The sequence below is a fragment of the Temnothorax americanus genome, unplaced genomic scaffold, assembly GCF_048541705.1.
Source record: "Temnothorax americanus isolate GAGA-0224 unplaced genomic scaffold, ASM4854170v1 Scaffold16, whole genome shotgun sequence".
NCBI classification, from domain to species: Eukaryota; Metazoa; Arthropoda; class Insecta; order Hymenoptera; family Formicidae; genus Temnothorax; species Temnothorax americanus.
In genome coordinates this window covers 2,263,026-2,287,333 of record NW_027509297.1, presented here as the reverse complement: position 1 = coordinate 2,287,333, position 24,308 = coordinate 2,263,026, and the positions used below count along the sequence as shown (strand labels likewise).

The 24,308-nt window shown below is 36.0% G+C and overlaps 3 protein-coding genes across 3 annotated transcripts; all 3 read left to right on the top strand.

Moving 5' to 3' along the window:
- The first annotated feature begins 447 nt into the window (after positions 1 to 447).
- Naa35 (N-alpha-acetyltransferase 35) lies at positions 448 to 5,623 on the top strand. Its single transcript, XM_077402867.1, has 10 exons — positions 448 to 606; positions 791 to 852; positions 2,559 to 3,094; positions 3,274 to 3,466; positions 3,639 to 3,820; positions 3,893 to 4,225; positions 4,430 to 4,819; positions 4,906 to 5,079; positions 5,200 to 5,316; positions 5,412 to 5,623. Exons 1-10 carry the CDS (start codon positions 473 to 475, stop codon positions 5,550 to 5,552), a joined length of 2,262 nt encoding a protein of 753 aa, XP_077258993.1. The 5' UTR covers positions 448 to 472; the 3' UTR covers positions 5,553 to 5,623.
- A 784-nt stretch (positions 5,624 to 6,407) lies between these two features.
- Positions 6,408 to 11,160, top strand: LOC143895642 (IQ motif and ubiquitin-like domain-containing protein). Its single transcript, XM_077402949.1, has 5 exons — positions 6,408 to 7,016; positions 7,519 to 7,769; positions 8,405 to 8,953; positions 9,808 to 10,016; positions 10,172 to 11,160. The coding sequence occupies exons 1-5, from the start codon at positions 6,789 to 6,791 to the stop codon at positions 10,600 to 10,602; spliced, it is 1,668 nt and encodes a 555-aa protein (XP_077259075.1). The 5' UTR covers positions 6,408 to 6,788; the 3' UTR covers positions 10,603 to 11,160.
- A 6,472-nt stretch (positions 11,161 to 17,632) lies between these two features.
- On the top strand, positions 17,633 to 22,796 carry LOC143895571 (IQ motif and ubiquitin-like domain-containing protein). The gene is made up of 3 exons (XM_077402804.1): positions 17,633 to 18,383; positions 18,682 to 19,379; positions 19,684 to 22,796. Exons 1-3 carry the CDS (start codon positions 18,013 to 18,015, stop codon positions 20,259 to 20,261), a joined length of 1,647 nt encoding a protein of 548 aa, XP_077258930.1. The 5' UTR covers positions 17,633 to 18,012; the 3' UTR covers positions 20,262 to 22,796.
- Positions 22,797 to 24,308: the final 1,512 nt, after the last annotated feature.

The window sequence follows — 24,308 nt, the reverse complement described above, 5'->3', positions numbered from 1 at the left end:
ATTGGTCAATTCTTACGACTCACGACTTTACGACTCGCATTGGCCGCGTTCAGCAGATACTGTTGAGTTCGTCTTATCAACAATCTACGTTGATTGTTGGTTCTAAAAGTAAGAGCCAATCACGTTCGACTGCTACTCAGCGGCTTGGTCTGCTGAACGCGTCCATTGTAGACCTAGCATTATCGGTCGGAACGTCGAACGCGGTGTGATGAATCCTTCAATTGGCTGCGTTTTGCCGAACCTCCGCTAGCTAAGCTGCTAGGTAGCAATTAAGTGTGATTGGTTGGATCCAAAGGAAAGAACGAATCACATTCAATTGCTACCTAGCGGCTTAGCTAGCGGAGGTTCGGCGGTTCGGCTGGATACGGCCATTATCGCTAGATTCGCTCTCGCATGAGATAGGCTAGCGTTTCTCAGGGACTTTCGGCCACTTTCGGCGCAAGTGGCAACGGAACGGAGTGGTACAATCCGTATGTACATACAATCCAGTACAATCAGACATCTACGACGAGGTGACAGAAATATAAATCGTCAATCGTCCACAATAATGGCGACTACGGTGGAGGATCAGAATTCAATTGATATGAACGAGGATAAAGATTTATCGTAAGTTTCGACGCGGACGAATCGCGGTGGAGAGCCACGTTCGCGGATCGCTGGTGAACGATGGACGCGGCGGTCCGTCGTGCCAGCGTCGCGACGCTCGATGACGATTTAACCTAACCGCGCTGTGTCTCGCACACCGTACGGCGGTATTTTTTAACTGCGTCTTCCTACTTTTGTCTTGTAGATTCGACCAGGTCGCGCATAACTGGGTGGACATCACTCAAGAGTTCTTCGAGGCGATCACAGGTACTTGACTGCCAAACCGATCGTTATCTTGTCCTAAACTCGACTATCGTTCACCCTGTCCCACGCGCTCTCTTCTTCTCTGCGAGTTTTCCTGCGGCCTTGTCTTATGAACGTTGGGGACCTGTTTTCTATTGCTACACTGGCTGCTAGTTCCGAGAAGTTTACGTACATATACATTGAAGTGTGAGAAACTTATGTAAAAGACCCTTAATTATGGCTAGTGTATGTACACAATGGGTCAGTTTTCTGTTGCTGAACTGGCACTAGTTCAGAGCTTATCCGTTTCCTTTCAATGTGGAGTAGAAGAGACAAACTCTGAACTAGCGCAGCCAGTTGAGCGGTAGAAAACTGACCCAGTGTATGTACAGTTCTTGAACTAGCACACTGCCAGTTCAGCGATAGAACCCATTTGCAGGGTAAACGTATACGCAAATTCCGTACGAACAATATAGCCAATTTGCAACTTTTCTGTAAGAGGCAGAATCTGCACATACATTTCTCTTGCGAATGACTTCAAGAATCGAACCTCTCTGTTCATTTTCGGTATTTTTACATACTTTTCATGTTTGAAATAAGATAGAGAAAAAGGAAACAAATTAGCAGAAGTAAAAAGAAGGTTTAAATGAAAAGAAAAAGCAGATATTTTCTTTAAATAGGCTACTCTCTTTAAATTTAAGTATTTTCCAGATTTGTTTAATGATTTATTATATTATAAACGTAGCGTTTAAATTATGATTCTATCTCGTTATTATATTAATTTTTAACTATTTTTTTCTTTTCTTATCTTTTCTGTGTAGGAAAAAAAAATAAAAAAACATTTGAGAAGAAAACGTATTTCAATTGTAACATATGTACATACATATATATTTGTATTTCGTAGTCATTGAATTTTTTGTGAATTATTGTTACAATGTCTTGATTTTTATCAACGTTGCTTTATCGTCAATCTAAATCATGTCATTTTGCCTAGTGTTTTTCTCCCTAATATCTTAATATTATATTTGCATACCTTATATGCTTTTCTTTAATTTGTGAATTCTAAAAAATATGTTAGATCTAATCGCAAATTATAATATCTAAATATTACAAAACAAAAGCTCCCTCGCTTTATGTTAATCTCTTTTCTCTCTGTGTTTATATTTTCTGATTTAATCTTATCAAAATCTATTTGACATAAATGTTGACATAAATATAGCATTAATATAAGCCTAAGCAAATAAGTAGAAAATACATCCTGCATGTAAAGTTTATGAGGAATGTGTATCGAATTTATAATGTGATTGCAAAATTTTTTCTACTCTTAATATGTATTAATGTACAATTTTATTTCATTTATAAAAACTACGTGTACTAGAATGTAAAAAAATTATTAAATTTTACATAAATTAAAACGACTAATTTCTTAAATTATAATTATCCTTATATATCACTTTTATTTATATGAATGTTAAAAAAATTAATGTTGCGTCAAATTTCTGAGGAAAGGGGTCGCGAGCATAAAAAATTGCACACCACTGTATCATAGAATATATATCAGAATAGAATTGTTATATTAAATAAGAAATTTTTAAGATCGAATTATGAACTTGTTTTAATCTCTAAAAATAAAAATAAAATAAAATAAAATTAATATTAATTGTAACAATATTTTACATTTATTATTTTTGGGATGTGTGTCAATATATTGTTCTGCATTCTGCATTCAGAGTTGGAACTGGGAGAATTATTACATGATGAGCTGTTCGGGTTATTTGAGGCCATGTCTGCAATCGAGATGATGGATCCGAAAATGGATGCTGGCATGTTGTGCAATCGGGGGAACAACAAGCCTTGCACTTTTACCCAAGCGGTCGATTCAGGCGCGATCAAACTGGACAACTTTACACCCGCCGAAATTATAGGGATAATAGACTCCACATATGCGTGTATAGTATCTTGGTTGGAGGGACATAGTCTTGCGCAAACCGTATTCACGAACTTGTATTTGCATCAGCCTGCGCAAATACTAGATAAGCCTTTGAAGACCTTCTGTTATGCAGTATATAAGATAATAGAGATAATTAAGGACTGCATTAATAAAGCTTTGGTATTTGAAGAGGAGGATTTTCAGAGCGTTACCTATGGTTATAGATTACAGCAAGATATTACAGAACAAAAGACGATATCGATGTTGCGGGAAGTTGAAGAGGAACTTCATCGGAAAAGTCGGATAAAACTCGTCGATGTCGAATCTGAGAAGGAGGTAAATCTCTTTGTAACTTTTAGTTTTTCTTTTGTTTAGATTTAGATTTCAAGATCATATGTCTTATTCTTTAATTTTAATACTTACTTTATTACTTTCACATCTATCTTTTTACGTATGATTATTATTTTGTTATATTTATCTATGACTGTGACTTTATTGATAATATTTTCTCGTAGTATAACGATGGATGTGCACTTTATGCGAGGATCCGATTTACCAAAATGTTCTATCAAGTGTTAACATTGATGGGCCGGAAGCAGCAGTTGCAACAGAATTTAAGTGATTGCCAGAGATTGTTGTCAAATTGTTCCGATATGCTTAATATTATGATTTCAACGGTAGTTCGCGGAGAAAAAGCTGATGAAGTTTGTAAGTATACATTGGCAATATTATATATTTCCCTTTTCACTATACATAATTTTCATGAACTTGGAATCGGTTACCTTTTTATGAAAAATTGATACTTACGTGACTTTCTCTTATATGAGGAGCAATATTTATGCAAGAAAGTATAATTTGTTATTTTCAATTATACATGCAGCTAATCATCCAAACATTATGGGATTTGATCCGATGGTAAATCAAAGATTGTTGCCACCGACGTTCCCTCGATACACGAAAATTAAGCCAAGGATAGATGCCTTGGAATATTTAAGCGAATTGATAAACAGATTCAAAATGGTTACCAAGATCACAAGTCATATCGGATTTCACGCGGCCTTGGTAATTAGCCATTAATTAATGTTTCTTCATCAGTGCTGAATTTATATCGAACTTAAACGAATTTCTTTTTAGGATTTTTTCTTGGAATTTTCGCGTCAGAGTCCGTGCATATTGTCCAGGTCTATGCTACAAATCGTTTACTTGCCTATCACTAATCGCGTATTCGGTGTTCACAATTTCGCCGATGTTCTGAGAGACGCGGCGCGAAATTTCATCGCACCACCTGTGTTGTTGCCAAAAAGTACGTTGCTTCAGAATCACCAGGCTAAGGAGTACGTCGACAGCTTTCTGTCGCATTGTGTCGGCTTATTCGGAAACCTGTTGCAGCTTAGTGGACATAATAGGGCAAGACAAAGAGATAAATTGGCACATTTATTAGAAGACTTTGCGACGCTGCAAGATGAAGTAAGAATTGTGGAATTTTTTAAGTTATACTTTCTACATGTTTTTTTCTTATAACATCTGTCGTTGTCAGCCCTTTTATTCATTCTATCTAAAAGAGTTTTTTTTTACGACATTAGAACATTAGCAATTCCATTTTAAATAAAGCATATTTTTAAACAAAATAGATATAAGTTCAAAATTTGAAATACATGTTTTATATTTTAGGCGGAGAGAGTTGATGGCTATTTACACACTCTATCTTTAAAAAGTGATACACCAAGGCCTCACTTGGCCTGTTTTGGTACCTGGATTTTATATCACACGCTGCGTGTGATGGTCATGTATCTATTAAGTGGTTTCGAGCTCGAGTTGTATTCGGTGCACGAGTACCACTATATCTTTTGGTATCTATATGAATTTCTATACGGATGGCTCGTATCTGCGATTACACGGGCTGATACGTTCTTAGCGGAGCAGGACGTACACAATGATACTCATAAGGGTAGAAGCAAAAAGAGCTCTAAGAATAAGAAGAAGAAATCGACGCCTAGACCGTATAATTTGGAGATATTAATGTACCAGGCTTTGCAAAATATATGTGGCGGATATTATAAAGTAAGTTACACACATTTTAAAGAAAAATTTGCAAATAAAGGATATACAGTTTTCGGTGTATAATAAAGAAGTTATAACATTTTCAGGCTCTAGTCGGTTTTCGCATGGATGAAAAAATTCCGCTTCCAGAGATACAGTTCGATTCTGAGCGGGTGAGATATGAGCATCGATTATTGCCGTTTTCATCTTTGTTAACGCCACCGCCCGTTCATTATCAAGAATTTCTGGACATGACAAATGCTCAAATGCATAAAAGAAATGTAAGTATAATATTTAATCAGTTTTATATCTTTTAAATCATAATACATAGAAATTGCACTTTAAAACATTATTCTTAATGTTTTAAACAGATAAATTGAATTTAACTTTTATTCTTGTAGGAAAAAGTTACCAGTGAAATACAATATGTTGCCGGTTGTCGAAATTTTCATCATGCTAGAAATATGTTGGAACGTGCATTGTTGCTTTATCCATCAAATAATTTAATAGAAAACGAAGTAAGTTTATAAAAATATAAATTTATAATTGCACAATAAAGAACTAGTTTAGAATATTTATTTTTACTATTTAATCGGTTGTTTTTGTTTTGTAGATCAACAATTTATTAAAAGTAGCAAAGACAAATTTCGTGGTGCTGAAGCTATTGGCTGACGGACACAAAAAAGACTCAAAGGAACCACCGGTCTTCGATTTTTCTTGTCATCGGCATTTTCCTCTCATTAAAATAACTTAAATCACATATTTATCAATTTTTCTCACAATGTAAAGGATACGTTATTTATTTCACTAAAATGCGGAAAAGTATCTGTCTTTAATTCGATCCTTTTCCTTTTAGGTATCTTTAAATGATCTCTTTGTTCTATGCATTTCCTTCCATTGTTTGAACACATTGTAAATCTTAAAATTCATTGTACCTAAATCTTAAATGCATTTGATGCTATTTTTGTGCAGCCTTGTTCCTGGAAGGAAATAATATTTGTACATAAGTTTTTTGGTTTTGTAGGAAATCGTACATTAAACTAAAAAATTATGATGAATATTATAAATGAGTATATTAGAGTCTTAAGAATTACAAATTGATGTGAGTTGTAAATACGTTCTGCAATATAGGAAGTGTTAAAAATCTCAAACATAGATACAATTTTCTCGCACACCATTTTAACTAGCTCGCCGCACTCCGGTCCAATGGACCGCTGAATATTTTTCGGCTTTCTAGTCTTTACGTAATAACATATAATTTTCTAGTTTCTTTATAATAAATTTAGTTTAAATGTAAATTATTTTCTTGACCTGATACTATCATAAACATCTTACTCGGAGTCTGTATTCCGATTCTGCTGTATTTTCAATTTCTACAGCATAAGCTTAAAAATATTAATTAGAATGAAAATAACAGTGCGACGAATTCGAGCGATCTCACGAACCGGGCTGTGGCGAATTAAGGACTCGAAAATAAGTATGGTTAGCTAAAGTTAATAATATATTATTTATTACCTTTTGGAATTTTATTTTTAAATTAAGTGCCATATGTCTCGAATTCAAGTCTGAATATTTTCTTGTGCCACTGTTTTCTTCGTATTCTTCATAAATTAATATAGAAAATATCAAGTTAATTTTTATTTTTGCTGTTATAATTTAATAAAATTTTATTTAAATGCTTTTTTTTTAAATAAAAGTAATAAAAAGCTATAGAAAGAAAATGTACAACTTATTTTTTATTTTCTTATATGTTAACGTAATATTAATGTATTATGTTAATATATTTCCTTATATATTAACTTAATCTATATCAAAATAGAAAATGTCATGTATGAAGTCCAGTAAATAACATATACGCGATTAGAATCGTAATGTAAAAAAGTTTATCTAGAAGGAAGTTAGAGGATGTTTATAACGTCGTGTTTATAAAAAATTTGTTATCGATATAAATAAAAGAAAAAACGATTTAAGTAACCACTAATTCTTTGCGATGATCTCGTCGGTTGGAATAGAAAAACAAAGGATTCTCAAGCCTTACCTGGGTGGATGGCGACATAAAATTACCGGAGTAGAATATGTAAATGCAACTTCGCAGACCGGACCTTTGTCAAAGGGAGGACCCGTGAAGAATGCATATAGCAGGGCGGTGCAATGTGTGCAAACGAATGACAGAGCAACACAATCCTTGCGTCATCGTGCGACGCAGATGTGGCGGTACTAAATATTTAAATAAATTTATATGACGTGTGTCCAGTCACTCCAAAGCATATAACATCGCGTCTAATTGCATATTATGGAGATAGCTTGCTATATGCAATAATAATAAAATTATTCTCTTATATAATATATTGTTATAATATGTTATTTGTAACAATACGTAATTAGTTACAATTTATTGTGTCGATTACCTACTGAGAGATGGAGAGAGAAAATATTGAAAATTTCAATACTCATTAAAACAAAGGCCTTCTTTATTGACGCAAGAATAAAATTCCATTTTATGTAATCTTTATAATTATTGTACTATAATTTTCTATTATTGTTTTAATTAAACATTTTGTATATTAACTTAGCCGCATTATTAATTTGTAATTAAACTATACAATATAATTCTGCAAGAAATAAGTGAATTAAAATAAATATACTCAATTATATGTATTGAATTCCTAATATTTTGAAGTCAAAAAATGGCTTTAAACTTTTATAAATCGTACTAACTGAATATTTCGCGTTATCAATTTAGAGAGGACTATTATGTACCTAACGAGGCGGATAAATACAAGACTGTAAAGTCTTATGAGAGCTACGTTGACATGCACTTACGACTTAATTTAGATCGGCATGCACGTGTAATTCAGAGAAATTATCGAGCATACAGATGGAGGAAATACATCAAGGAATGCGCGCAAGCTTATCGTGACATGATTGATAAATGTAAAAGATACGAAGAAGAGAAAGCTATTGCAAACAAGTAATTCAGTTGACTTGAACTATTCAATGTGAAAGAGAAAACGTTTATTGAAACTTTTAAACACGATAGTTTATACTCTCCGTTCTGTATTTATAATAATAAAGAATAATTGTCTGATTTTAAAAAATAATTAATAATCAAGATAATTACTAATACGCCGCGATGAGTAACGTCTTTATTCACTAGTGAAGTTTATCTGGAGTGTCTTAGATTCTCCGCATTTTTTATTATCTTTTTTTTAAATGTTTAATTAAAAAAAAAAACAAATGTATTTTTATATTTATTTTGAATCATCTTTAAAAATGTGCGACAAAATCTTAAATAAAAATTTTGTTAAAGCAAAAGTTCATTTGACATTGAATATATTTTTACTAAAAAAATATCTGTTTGATGTAAGAAATAAAACTGAAATACTCTTTCAAATATATGTCGAATATATTTAGAAAGTGTTGGAGACAGGAAGATATATAAGAAAAACTCTTTGCAGTTTTAAGAACATAATCAGAGTAATTTTTTTCACATTCTTTCTCGTAGAATATATTTTGTTTACAGCACTTTTGAGGATGCTCGGGTAGTCTTATTCCACATCTTATATTCGTGTCATAAACTCGCGTATTATATCCTTTTTCGTACAGGTTGCGGCATAAACAGAATATTCTTCGCCAAATATATCCGCGATCGAGAGCGGACTTTGAGATTCTTTATAATCTGGTCGAAAGATGGAGGATTGATCGTTTAAAGGATATAAAGTCGCGGCTGTTCAAGGCAGGTCAGGGCGCCGAGAGTTATAGGATTTTAGAGAAAACGGTAGAGATGCTCAATCACATCGATAAACATAAACAAGCGATCAAGAGATCATATCGGAAACAAAGGGCTCTCAGGTTTTTAACAGTGAATTGCAAGCCGATAAGATGGAACGGTTACAAGGGAAAACTCGTGGAGATGGTCACTATAAAAATTCAAAAGGCTCGGGAATTCAGAAAAACTTATAACGCATTGAACAATCGCGATGTTAGTTCGGAGGAACGGATGAAATTATTGATAACAGTGAGAAAGGCGGTTGAGATGCACAGTTGTGTCGAGGCACTTGATTTGTTGTCTTTGCTGGATCAAGAAATCGCGTTGTTGAATCGAAAGATTGAGGGTTTATCGCTCGATTATTTAAACGAAAGGATAACGCGTAAGTTTATTAATATTAATAATATTAAATAATGTAATATTATATATTATTAATAATAACGGATGATAAAACAACGAAAATTGTAAAGATAATTGATGCTATCAGTGAACTATTTTTACTAACAACTGATAGCACTTGTTAGTTATCGACAATATCCCAGCAAACACAGTAATCACCGAGTGCGTAATTTGATAGCAAATTGTCGCCAAGATGGCAACAAATTCGGAATTTGTTGCCATCTTGGCGACAATTTGCTATCAAATTACGCACTCGGTGATTACTGTGTTTGCTGAGATATTAATAATCTTAATAATAATTTGTATGGTATGGTAAAAAAAAAATTAAAAAATGAAAAAAAAAAAAAAAAAAAAAAAAAACAAACAAACAAACAAAACATTTAGCAAGTGAATTCTGAAACACTACTGGATGAATTGCAGACAGTGTTGCAATCAATTCATCCAGCAATGTTTCAAAATTCACTGGCCAAATGCTTCTTTTTTTTTTTTTTTTTTTTTAGAAGTTCTCTTGGCAAGACATACTGTCGGTGGCTTGCCATTGCCTTCCGAGAGGAGAACGAGCGAATATAATTTTTCTAGCTCTACCGGGAATCGAACCCGGGACCTTTGGCTCAATAGACCAATGCGTTGTCAAATAGGCCACGCTCGACAATGCTAACATATTTCTACATTTCATTAACGATAAATATAATTTAAAAGACGTAAGAAGGGGAGTGTTAATATTTTTATAAATTTCATTTAACACAAAGTTTAATTAAAAAATTAAGTTATATATTTAGAGTTTCTCAGAATCTTTTATTTTATCTTGCAACGTGTGCTTGCGTTTAGTATAATAACATAGTAAATGTATCCTTATTATAGATGCTTACTTGAATTTTGTAAGAATGTATGGAATTTGCGGCTGCGAATGTGTCACTAGGGATTCTAAGGACAACGAATTGCGCGAACCTTTAGAAACAGAAACTAAACTTTGCCGGAATTGTTTAAAGCTTCTCCCCATCCGTAGATTTTTAATACATACTAGAATGAAGAAACTATCAATTTGCAAAAGTGAGTATCGAGCATAGTATTAGATATATTTATGTAAATAAAACTCCTCACCTTAAAATTTACCGATAAGATTTTAATTTTTGAATTTTGATTTCTTATATCTAAATATAAAACTAATAAACTTTTAAAACTAATTAGATACATGTTTTCTTAAGGCTGCAATTCTCTAAGCCGGCGTAATATTGCGCATGTGGATTACGAACCTTATATGTTTATATTAAATTGCGTGCGAGCTGAGGAGGAACGTCGGGGCAGCGTTTCCGCTTTGGCATTTATGATGCAAGAGCAAGATATTTATCACTTGGTTAATCACATTTGGCAAGGTCAATCGGCAGTCAGTAAGACTCGAGATCTGTTTATTCTGAGAATGGTCAGATATCGGAAAGACGTCGAATGGGCGCCTTGGAATTGCATTCTTCTCACGGAGGACGAAGCCGACGTGCATTATTACATTGACGATCTCGCTACGATATATTCGGAGCATTTGATAAGCCAGATTGATTTGAGACATCAGATTGCAAAGAATTATTTCAAGTACGTGTACTTGAACGCTTCTGTCACTATTTACGCGTTTTTATCAAAATAGTATAACAATTTCTGACTTTTTGAATATACTTTTAGACAGATGATTATTTTCGAAAAATATTTCCGCGAATCTTGTCGCTTCTCAAAGATTCAAAATGGAATAAAGTACAAACCACCGGTAACCGTGGAGAATTACGAGCCATTTAAAAAATACAAATTAAGAGAAGGAATTGTATCACGCTAAATTCCGTGAATATTTTAAACTTTTAAATAAACGATTGAATAAGCGACTATAAATACACTTTTAATAAACGATTAAATCCCTTCGTAACATATTTTTCAATCGGTTCAACTTTAATGTAGCATCGAATCGATGCTATTACGAATTATATATTGGTATAGCGATTAGTCAGAGATTTAATAAACTTTTGTTATATAAAAATTTCATTTTTTGAATTTTGCTGTATTTTGTTCGTTCAAATATTGTCTGAATAAAATGTGTGGTTTCTACACATCTACACATAAATTTGTAAAGAGAGAAAAAGCAAAATGGGAAGCAATTGAAACAAAAGCCGTTAAAAATTGTGATATGTTTTTACAGTATACTACGGTAAATTTGGAGATTGATTGGAGATACTTAATATTTTAAAATATATCTAAATAACTGATAACAGCACTTTTGTGTCTTGATATTATTTACTAATCTCATGTAATAATGATACACTCGTTATTAAAAATATTTCCAATTACTATTTACAAATTTATTGTGGATGATTTATATTAGATTTAGATCATGAATCAGAATAAGAAGAAATATATTATCAGTAACAAGAAGCACAAGATTGTAGAAAAATTTTGGGTCCAACGAAATTATAAAAGATGAACAATGTCGAGGATTATTATAATTTATTTGTACCAGAGAGTGCTTTTTTAATGTTATTAAGATTTAATTTTAATTTGCGTTCATTGCGTGTTATAAGTGGCATCATGCTGATATTTATATTATTACATCTATATATATATATATATATATATATATATATATATATATTATATGTATATTTTTTAAATATATTTATTTATATTAATTATTTGAAGGAACAAGATCTTGATAAAATTAATAGAATTAATAGATCTTCACGATATACATTGCTCTGGCAAATATGTCTGTGTACATTTTATATTTATGCGCGTCTACCGTACGTAGGTATATCTGTTTACTATTAAGAAGTGTATGAATTTTTCCGAGCTGCCAATATACCTATTGTTCAAGTCTCCGGAGAAATAGCAGAAAATGTTTTATGGCCATATCGTATATGCAAAACGTTGCTCCGAGAATCGAGCGCGATATTGCGCTCCTGGATGCAACCGGCGCGGCGATAGTGAAAGCTTTTACGTATAAGGAAAGTTACACCGACGAACGATAGCGGCGGTTTTTGCACTATAAAAGTTATTGCGTAACGGGATATAAATTGTTCGCTGTTCCAGCGCTGGCACCAGTCGCTATCGTATCACTTTATCGCCGTAATACAATCTGGCTTATATATACTTGCAAATATATCGGTTAGCTGCGCTACCTTTAATTGGTCCCGAGGGCGAATAATTCGAACCAATTATTTACGTTCAATGCGATTTGTTAGGATGGAAATTAAAAAAAAATAGAAAAAAAAAAAAGACTGAAGAATATAATAAAATTAAAAAATTTTGGCAAACTTTTTTTCAACAGAAATCGGTAACCCCTTTATTATTAACAATTTTTATTAATTCTATTATATTCTTCAGTCTTTTCTACCCCTATTTCATATATAATTCATTAAGATTTGGTTGATCAGTTCATGGAGTTATAGAAATTTCTGTAAATTTGGCACAAACATACATACATACATACATACATACATACATACATACATACACACATACACACATACCGACATTTTTTTTAATGCAATATTTCGACGTTTTAGAACGCACTCTGAACATATTGACATTATAAAAACTCAAAAAACAATCTTTTCTTTGGTTTCTTCTACCCCTATTTTATATATAATTTTTTAAAATTTGGTTGATTAGAGCCAACTTTATACGCAATCAAAGGTTCATATACGAATTTACGAAAACAAAGCTTCCTCTATGAGGAAGCAAAACAGCGAAAAAACAATAATTATCGAAATTCTGAAATATAGGTTTGTCCAAATCTACATGAAAGTTTTAGTTTAACAATGTTTAACTTAATATTGAGAAAAACGCCGGAACGCACCATATATATCGCGAAAACGTTACGTGTATTAGATTTGATATACACTTGAGGTTTCAAGGTGCATGTTTGGCTCTCGAATGCGTTATATATGCATCTTGCACAGTGCGCTGAAAAGCACTGAGATGTATGAATGCCGTCGAAAATTCTCTGCCCCGGGGCGCATTATGCCCGCCGCACACCAGTCCTGAATTCATATATCCGTCGCGCGCGGGAGGCTTTTGAACCCGGGGAACACAGAATCGAAAAATAATGGACAAGAGAAGGCTTTTGAGACCGATCGACCAAGCACACGTTGCCACTGGCAACGTTGGATTTAAGGCTTTGAGCTTCCAGGTGCCATGCCCCATGCCGCGCTGCGGAGGTCTCGGATCGCACATGGGAGTATAGTATACCTATCGTATAGGACGCATTAAAAGCTACTCTTCGACGCGCGATCTACTTATCCCTCTAGGATCGCGCGAGTGTCAAAATTTGATCGACGATGCGTGCACTACTTTGCCCACCAACTCAGTTTAATCCGACTAAATCGTTCAATCTTTCGCGAAATGCAATCACTTCGCGATAAAAGCACTTTTCCGGGCTCGTATAACGGGGCGCGCGATAATGTAATTTTAATAAATCACACGAAAACCGCATTAAAATTATAAAGCCGTTAGACGAAAAGTAAGTATTTTAAGATTTTGTGCTTAAATTATGAAGTGCCCCTCGATATTGTGCGGTGCGTGACAAAGTGCCTCGCGTTGCCCTCGGTAAGTCTCTCGATAAATTTTCTTTCGTAAATTCCCGAGGTATTTATTTTGAGAGTTTTGTTAATAAATTCATAACAGGCGGGCACAACCGTTTTGTAATAATGAACGCTTGCGGCGGGTATCGACGAAAATATAATGCATCAATATTTATGTGCCCGCAAGTAATTGTACCGCCGTGCGGCAATTAAATCCGACGAATGTAACGATTGTCCGTAATAATCGGATCTCCATCATTGACGCTCTCATTCTCTTCTCGAGCGTCCAATTAAAGGCGCGCTCTTACAAAAACGCAAAAACAAGCGCTTTTTTTTTCTTCGCATTTGTTATGCTTGCGTTAATTACTTCGCTCGCGGTCTACGCTCTGCAATGTTCGCCTCGAAACTCATTTCTTACCACGAAATCATTCACGAGAGGCGCAATCGAGATCGAATCGTTTATTTATTTCCTTCTTTCATTATATTGCGATAACAATAAAGCTATGCCAGTTGCAGATATGTTATTTACGCGTTGCGTAATGCTGATGTAAAACGATTTCCAATCGTCATTTTATTTTTATTTCTCTCTATCTTCGTAGAGGAGTCCCGATGTAAAAGGAAATGGCTGGTCAGATTATTAAAGAAGCATTAGCCTTCTCGTAATATGAAACCATTTTCGGTTCGATCGATTATCAATGTGGGTACACTGGAAGGCGCGGTACTTCATAAAATTCAGCTTTCCATAAAAAATCCTTCGTACCTCACCTGACCTTTTCTTTCGTTCCCTTTAAAGCGCTGTATATTCCGAAATGTTATAGAGCCGGCTTACAAATGGAAATTCTAGAGTCACGTTTATACGCGTAATGCGTACGTACCTATAGCATCCCCATGTTGGCTACAGCATTCTCAGAGCGTATAGAAGATTTATCGCAAGCTGAAGTTAAATGTTTATAGCATCCCCATGTTGCTACAGCATTCTCAGAGCGTATAGAAGATTTATCGCAAGCTGAAGTTAAATGTTTATAATACTGGATATAAAATACTTTACTCTTGATTTTTTTTTAAATATTATAGGTGGATATTGTAGGTGAAACCAAAATGGATCAAAGTAAGTTATATAAAGCCATTTGTAAGCTTTTACGTTTTGCCCATCCAAAAAAATATGTCGAGCAAGAGATAGTCCATTAGTGGCCACTATGTGGCCACTATAGCCAGCCGATTATCGAAGCTATCCGCACACAATCTACTCCTTTAATATATTCTACCTTTGGGAAAAAAAAGATTACAACGCTCGTAGTAAAAAAAAAGAAGCAAACAAATCCTGAGATTACAAGAACTCCGAATATTTCTACGATACCTGAGCAATTTATGTCACTCGCCCGACAATGGTCTAACTCCTTCGTTTATCGCGATCATTAATCTCTCTCGTTTCACCCATATTTGTCGCGGAGTTTACCGGGCGAATTACGTTGCGCTGCGAGGAAGCCTAGCGCATAACTTCCGCCGACGAGGATGGGAGAAAGGTGTCGCAACGACGGCAAACTTTCGCGTCTGTTTATATCTAACTTAAAATTCTCCTCCGTCTCCCCGCCCCCTCCCGCCCCTCCCTCTCCCACCCCGATATCCTTTGCTTTGCATAAATATTATACGTGCCCTCTCCTCCGCTCCGCGCGGGTAACGATCTCCGGAAAAGTTTTGCCGTGCTTGCGCCGTGCCATCTCTTAGCAACACCACCTCGCGCGTCCTTCTGTTCTGGCATCTCCGCGTTAATTTATAATATATATGTATATAGAAAAATGCGTCTCGCGTCTCGCGTCACGACACACATGGCTGAGAAAGTGTACCCAGGTGTGATTCCCGCCACGCGAGAGCTTGCCGGCGGCGCGCGCATTGCACATGAGTGTCGACCCTACCCTTTCCATTCTTTCTCATTCCCCTCGGACCGGAATAAACATTCTTTCATAATTATTGCCCGCAAATTGTCGTTGCGCGTGCTACTCGCCGAGAGCATTGTTCGACAAAAGTCACTCTTCCTCGGGGTTCAAGCCTTTCGTTCTCTTTGACTACTCAGCCGTTTCACCGAGGGTTTTCTAAAAGTGTTTTCTTGTTTTGCCGCGGTGAAAGAGGGAAAAGCATCTAAAATAGATCCTTACGCTCTCTGAGACCTTCGTGTGTTACTTCGCGTCGAGGATAATTTACTGTTAAATAAAAGCTCAGTGTACTAAATAAGTTAGACTCAGTTGTAACACTGCACTATAAAAAGAATATGTGGATTCAAATGTTCGAACGAGAGAGAAAGATTTTGGGGTCAAAGATCTGGGATGCTCTACGTGCGGAATCCGCGAGATAAGAGATCTATAAATCTGAATGTCTGAGGTCTGAGGAGCCAACGGTCCGCGAAACCAAAGATCTATAAATTCATGTGTTTATGAAATAATGGCTCGAAGCGAAGATACTGGATTCGAAAAAGATTTACTGTCGCGTTAAATAATAAGAATGCGATACGCGAGGCCCCGACAGGCAGTTTTCGATATTCTCTTTAATCGTGAAATATATATTATTTCATCTTACTTATATACAGTTTTGCGGAAAATATTTCTCTCGCGTGTGTATGGCATATCGTATAAATATATAAAACAAATATTTCAGAGAGAGGTACGCTCTTCAAGAACGACGTGACTTTATCGTCGCAAAGTAGAATTCGATATCAGACAGTATGAACGGAAACGATTCTTGACAATCAGGATACTGTAAATTTAGGTAAATATTTTAAGAAAGGAACGGAATTTGGAACAATATATCGTAAAATCAAGTTTTTTCATGTCCCTTAATTGTTAAATATCCTTTCTAATAAAAAAAAACCCTATTTAAATATGTAATATTATTATATTTGTTATAATTTCTGGCTACGCGATATTGAAATAGAAAATATGATACTACTTAATTTCTTATAGGAAACACATTCCAATAAAAAATCTCACATATTATAATCTCAAGATTATTTTCATGATTCTAATTATATTTAAAATATGATTAAAATGAAGTTATTCGACTATATTAGAAAAATTATTCATATTCCGATCTATACTTATCCTGTTGACCCTCGCTCGAGGGCCAACTGCAATACCTATGCATCCTTTGCGACAAAGCTCACGCAAAAGTGCAAAGTGTTAGCTGGCGCAGTTTCCCTGGCGCTGTCAGATCCCTTAAAGCTTAAACGGAGAGAATAGTAATTTCCTTTACTGTCGGGTATTACCATTATCCCAGCGGCAGGTCGCTACAGCAGTTATCCTTCCACCTTCTTGACCTGGACCTGGTGAGTTTTTACTCGTCTATGAACGTAGAAGTTTGAGTTCCCCACGGGATGGGCCACCATCGCATTACAATGCTGAAGATAAAGGATCGCGAGCAGTTTCAACCAACCTAAAAGAAGAAAGTAAACCGTATCGTGTAAAATAGCTGACGCAAGGTATATCGTATTTTCCTTCATGGACGATAGAATTGAATTGGCTATTGCAAAAAGAAGTTCAATCTTTTTACAAACAAATCATAAACTGAATTATTTGTTCTCTTAGATAAGTAGTGTGTCAAGTTTGAAAATATGGACTCTAGGATTGGATTTTATTCGCAATGTCTCTCAGAAAAAAAGTAACTGGTATTACAAAAATTGCTGATGAATATATATTATTTTCAACGCATATAACTCAATTTTCCTATCTTGTAAATATCATTTCTTTTGCATTGATGTTTTGCAAAAAATAAGAAACTAATTTATCGAGACTATAAAGCGCTCAACAATAATCAGATATAATCTCCGAAGAAATTGAATAAATCTATTTGAAGTAATTTTTCTTTATTCTTTTGCGAACAAAAACCTAATTTTTATTATTTTATTGTGCTCAAATCTAAGAAATTAAAAATGGAAATTAATAAAAACAAGGAAACTGCTCGCAAATTTATATATTACATTGTAAATGCGTTAAATATTATAATATTCAGTTTTTATATTAATATGACTTCTAAAACGTATACTTTACATATGTATCAACCTGTTTTTATAACATTGTCTCTAGTTTTATAATTTTATGAAACATTGGAATTTTTCGCTTTCATATGTTTCGCCGTAATTTATGCCGAAATAATATTGTACTTGCTGTAAAATTATAATTTGAAAGCTGAGAATTGTTATCGAGAAATTAAAGCGTGGTTTTCTACGAAGACTGTATTATTTTCACATTACACACCATAATCGGAAATTACAATAGTAACGTTCCTCTAAATGCGTCAGAGCTTTCATACCTGATATCCAATATTTCTTCACTTTACATTTTCGATCTAGAGGAAGGGGCGGGAAAGCGGCGAGGGAAGAAACGTAATCTATCCATTATTATGCGATGTTATGCCTTTGTTTTCCGACTTTCTTGATCGAAACCTTTTTCTTGTAAGACATAGGCGGTTAGATCCCTGGCGGGATGAGACGCTGATGCTCCATGGCGGTCGTTGCGAGAATACAAGATTATGGCTCAAGGACAAAGCCGTTTCTCGGCGGATGGAGGAATACCGTTACCGGCTTGATCTATCATAATGCCTGCACGCAGACACGCAGCGGCGCCGGCGGCGGGACGAGGGGCAGGATCACGCAGACCGTCGCGGTCGTGGACACGGTCACCGATGTCGTTCACGACCAGGCGGTGCAGGTGGAGGCGATGCAATTTTTGCCCGATATACGTGACAAAATTATCGCGCCTGGAAATTCTTCCTTCGGGAAATTGCCGGCGTCAGTCGAAGAAGTCAAATCGTCATCCCGTCAGAAAAATAGTAGAATTCTTGACAGCGTCGTTAAAATACAGAAATGTTACAGGTAAACGCGGATTTTACTACGAATAAGATATCTATAATGCATATATGCTAATTTTTTTTTTGACAAATTAAAGAGTGAACGCCCAAATTATAAAAACATACAACTTTTAGTATTTCTGTAACTATTCCTAACTTTTGTCGGAACAATATAAAAGTGATGTAAAATTAAAGAAAAAGAATTTTAATTTTTATCAACCTCTTTGCTTATAATTTAATTCGTGAAAATACACCTTATATATTAGAAAATTACGCTACGATCAATAAATTCAAAGCAATTATCAATTCGGATCGGTTCGCAGGGCTTATCGAGCTAGAGTGGCGGCTAGAGCAAACGCTCTCGAAGTGATTGATGTTGCTCAACGTGATGAAGCGAACGTGACCGAGCACGCAGGACGTTCTCAGGCGTTGTCCGTCTACAGCGGCACGGATTTCGCGATACTGAATCGTTGCCCGCCGCGTACGAGCTCCGACTTCGAGTCGCTCTACAATCTTCTGGACCGTTGGCGAATCCTCGAGACCGAGCGAGCGAGTCTCACGTTTTTCGGGTCATCGAGGGTCGCCACCTGCGGCCTGATCCTGTCGAAGGAGGTCGAGCTGTTGCGCGCCATAGACTCCATGAAGACCGCTGTCCGTCTCAAGTATAGAGAACAGAAGCGACATCGATTCCTGGACGAGTTATCCAGACCGATCACCTGGCAGGACAGTCGAGGTCGACCGATCCTGGTCGACACCCTGCGCATTCAGCGAGCTCGCCAGCACAAGAATGTCTACGCCTCGCTGTCGAACGAGAACTTGTCCATCCCGGAACGGATCGACTTGTTGCACGACCTGAAATACATCGCCGATATGCACACGTGCAGCCAGTCACACGAGCTCGTTTACTTGATCGACCAAGAGCTGGATCTTTTAATGTGTCGCGTGGACACGAGCAGACTCAACTGGCTCAGAAATCGACTGAAGTTGAGCTTCCTCAGGTTGGCGCGCAACACTCTGCAAGGTCTTTCAATCTTTCGCTTCGTTTATGATGGTGATGCAATAGTTTCCTTAAACAATTCATTAAAACAATGGGTAAAAACTTGAAGTTGAAAAATTTACGTATGCAAAACTATTTTTAAAAATTCTAAAGTTAGTCTTTAAATATTAAGATATTTTATTTATTCGATATATTAGTCGCTATATATATATATATATATATATATATATATATAGTCGAATAAATAAAATATCTTGGTTTATAATCACTGGCGGACAAATTTGTTCTTTTTCTTTAAATATAAATTATTAATTTCTATCCGTCTCAGGCGATATTGAGGAAGACGCGCATCTGTTCGACTGGTCGGACACCAGCATCACGCGTCTCTGTAGGACCTGCGGCAGGCTCTTATCTTTGGAAAAGTTTCCCCGCGAACGACGATTGCGCTCCTCTTCTTGCGTCTATTGCACGTCCATGCGAACCCGGAAAAGCCCTCGCATCGTGTACGAGCCCTACGAGAGGATATTGTGGGAAGTCAGACGTTTCGAAGCCAGGATGGGTTGCTACGGCAGTCTGGCCTTCGTGGTCGGAGCTAAGGTCATCTGTCGCCTGGTGAATAAAGTCTGGCACGGTAGGTCAGGCATCTCCGAGTGCGACGACCTCGACGAGCTGAGACTGACTCGCTTTCGACGCGAGCACGAATGGGCACCCTGGAATTCTCTGTTATTGACGAAAACCGAGGCGGCAATTCATCACGGGATCGCCGATATCGAGAGTTTCTATGATTCATCGCTCCTGCAGAAATTTTACATGAAGAATCTCCAGGCGAAAGTACATTTCGAATCGATCTCTCAAGCGCGGAGGAACATCGTGACACCGTCTTCCTCGATGGAAGATCAATATTGACTTCTTTTTTTACTTAATAGACGTAAGAAAGAGAGCAAAATGAACAGTGAATTACGGATTTTTGCAGAAGAAAAATATTTACAGACAATCTTTAGCTCAATTTTAAGTTTGCTTATTGCCACGCATATTTTGTACAATTATGTTATATTATCGTTGTTTATATAGGAATAATTGGAAAGTTATCAAAGTTATCATATTAAGGGGATATTCTGGTTTGAACCAGAATATCTACTTAACACAATTTAATGTTAAGCTCAATTTCTGATATGTGAAGAAAAAATGCCACAAGAATTTGTTTGACATCCACTTACGATTCGCGCAATCTTTGTCCGCTGTTAAGCGACCACAATATTATACTTCGCATTTGTACGAGCGCATTATATGTGTTTCCACGGTTCCACGAGAGAAATTTCGCGAGTTGAAGGCTCGTTCTAAGCCAATTACCAAGTTGTAGAGAAACGCAGTCCGCCTCCGGACGTCGGCCGTTCGTCCTGGCGAAAGTTGGGCGTCGGGGAAATACGTTGAGCTCGCATTATAGCCGGGACATCGCCGTTGTTTCTCGGATTTTCTCGCGACGCCTTCGAGGCAGAATGCCCTGGTCACGTTGATGGCGCCAGTTAATCGCGTTGCAGTTTATGAACTAAGTTTCTAAAGGCGAGAAAAGCACTAAGGCGCGCCGCGCCTCGGTACGACTCGGACATTTAAATGCTGTCCATGCGCGTGTCGATTTCAGTGTAACACGTTTTCCTATTTTCCTCCCGCCTTTTATAAGATTTATATTTATTTTTATTGGAAAGTTACCGTTTTCTTTTTTTCAATAAAACGTGATCGCGATAGCAATACCAACGACGAAAGGTTATAGTATTAAGGAATAAAGATACTTATTTAAATTGAAGGTGATATATTACATAAAATGTTACGTTAGACAATATTAACATTGCAAAGAAGTAATCAAATAAAAGTAAATAAATTGTATATATTAATATTATATTTATCTATTGTGTTAAACAAATTTTTTGTATAGTAAGTACAATTATTTAATATATGTATATTATTATTTCTAAATAAAAAGTATAAGTTTGTGCTTTTTTTTTGTATGTGAAAAAGGATTTATTAGCGAAAGTAAACACTTTACGATCTAATATTGTTGAAACGATCTCGCAAGCATTGTTTCGGCGACGAAATGTCGATAAACTGAAGAAACGACGCGCGCGTCTGTATATGGAAAAACGGCGGTTGCGGCGCGGAAATCGCGTCGTATACAAGAAACAAAGTGTTATGGAAAGGTCAACGATAAAAGCGGCCCCCAGCGTAGTAAAAGAAATAATAATGCAAAGACGAAGTGCTCGTGTGACAGGCCATTTCACGGCGGTATCCACATATGATGATAATTTTTATTTCTTATCACCTCGGGCAACCGTGCGTTCCGTACGGCGCCGCGGCGGCAGCGAATGACTCCCCGGAGTAACGTTTAAAACAAACTTTCTTCGTGATAGTCTGGAAGAAATTCAACTCAGATATTAAAGCTCTCGCGTGTCACATGTGTGAAAGTAGATCTGGAAACGTTCGACATTATTTGTTAGGATGGTCGATAAACGAATTTAGACACCTGTCAAAAATTACGAATTTTATTAGTAATGCGAATTTGAAATATTTAAAATATAATTTAATACGTCAGTCGTATACGTGCCATTGTATCGTGTTTTCTTTTTATTAACAAATGATTGCACGGTAGATTTAACAGTAGATAATATGTGCAGGCGTTAAAAATCAAGAAGCCGTGAAAAATTGTAGCAGAATTTTTTCTGTCTAATATAAGTGAAGTTTATAAGCTAATTGTTATCTTCTGAATTATTGTATATTGTAAGAGGGGAGGGGACACATTGGCCAGCATACTCTGTAAGAGAGAATTAGGTGCATCGTGTACAGGATATAATGATCCCCTTGACAATATGTGAACATGTGCGATTCGTCGATAATATGGGTGCGAGACATAATCTTTCAATCAGCATTCAGCAATTCACCGCGGATCAACAGATAATCGTATTAATACGGAAATACCGCTAATATAAGTACCCGTATATCGTGAATGATCTAGCATGATGAATCCGTCATCATTGCGGCCGATAGCCAGTCAATGGACAATCCAATGAAAGTACACGGTACTTCCTAATGGATTTGTCGTGATTAAATAGTGGAGGGGCACAATGTATATGGTCGGACGCGCGGTACGCCTTCGGTAAGTAGTAAATGGACGTTCGCAGTCGGCACGCGATATACCGTCGCTTAAGTAGTACAGGAAATGCTTCGATCGGACATGCTTGTGAAGAAGCCCGATTCTATTGTATGTACATTGATTTATACATATATATGTACACAACGTTGAGTTATTGATAAATAAATTAATTGCAATAACACATATATATATGCCGAAACTATGCGTCAACATGTAAAATTTCAGATCAAGTTACTGAATTACATTTTTGACTGCTAAAAAATAAATTGTTCGTGAAATCTTAATTTTGATAATTTTTCTTGTTAGAATAATTATAATTATAGTTGCAAGATAAATGTCATATGATATAATTTTTTATAATTTAATATTAAACAAAAAAGTAAATATATTAAACATACTTTTTATTTATGGATTATGGATTAAAGATTATGAATTAAAAGTGCATGACAACGCGACAGTTGCGTTGATAAAGTATAAGAATTTTAACGCGTATAATAATAAGATTGTGTAATCCTCACCGTTGTTGAATCACGCTCGGTTATATATACTAAATCGTTAAGTTCTCGGGAACGATTATATTTTCGGCGGTATGGTATATGCGAGCCAGTTTCCTACAAGTCGAAGTGCCAGTCGCAGTTTTGCATCGAAATAAGGTTTTCGAGTTTAAATTAGAAAGGATTTGCCGTGCCGCGCGTCTTCTCTCCCTTCGGAGGCGCGTGCGAAACCGTGTATGCGTCTCTCATGGCTATAAATAAACTCGATCTGAGCTACGATATAGACAAGGATATATCAATGTCTTCGAGAGCCTAGCCTGCTTTAAATGCAAATGTGCATCGCTTCTCTTGTATCGGCAGCTTCTTGATATCGATCGGAAGCAGCTGGCATTAATTCCTAATTATTGCCGCCCGTAATTGCGTTCCCAAGTTCCTCGATAAATTAGAACATGCAGCCTCGCCTTCTTACTTTCGTCACTCGTAGATACGCGATCATCTTTTGTCAACAGTTTTATCGTCAGAAATGTGTATCGTATATAATAAAGCACCTTTTAAATATCTATTTAGAAGTTACTTTCAATTGTTTTAATTTGAAACTTTATATATCATCAGGAATCAATCTCAATAATATAATAAATTTAAAAGAAAATATAGATTACAAATATAATGTACATCTCGCAATTTTCTCGATATAAGAAAAATATTTTACACAAGTAAAATTTATATTTAATTAGTTCTCGTCATAAATGCTAAGGACTTAATTACTTATCCCAGTTCGCAGGAGATAAATTAAAAGATTAGCATCTTTCTCGGAGGGGGCTGAATCTACAAGATTGTTCAAAACTATCAAAGATATCCCCGATGAAATGTTCGAATAAACAAATATCCTGTTCGACGCTTTGAGGATAATCTCCCGAGTTTGAACGACGTTTCCGCGCGAATATCCAAGACTCGAGAATCGATAGGAGCAAATTGAATTGCGAAAAGTTCTCCCTCGCCGTTGTCAAACTTTCCCATTATTTGAAATTATGAGAGCTTTCGAGGCTCGGAAAACCGGTGAGAACCAATGGCTACCACGGAAAATTAGCGAGTAGTGGTAGTCTGAATATTATCGTTAAATCGTGTAATCCGACATGTAATAACATGTTCAGATGGCCGCGATGAAAACGTAACCGCTTCGCAGTTCGCCTCGTTTCTATCTTGACGACGTTGAATAAAAAAAATTTACTTCGCGAAATTAGCTTTTAATTTAACCAACTGAAACTTTCCGTAGTGTTGAGAAAGATTGATGCATTATTCCAATTCGCGTTTCTCGCT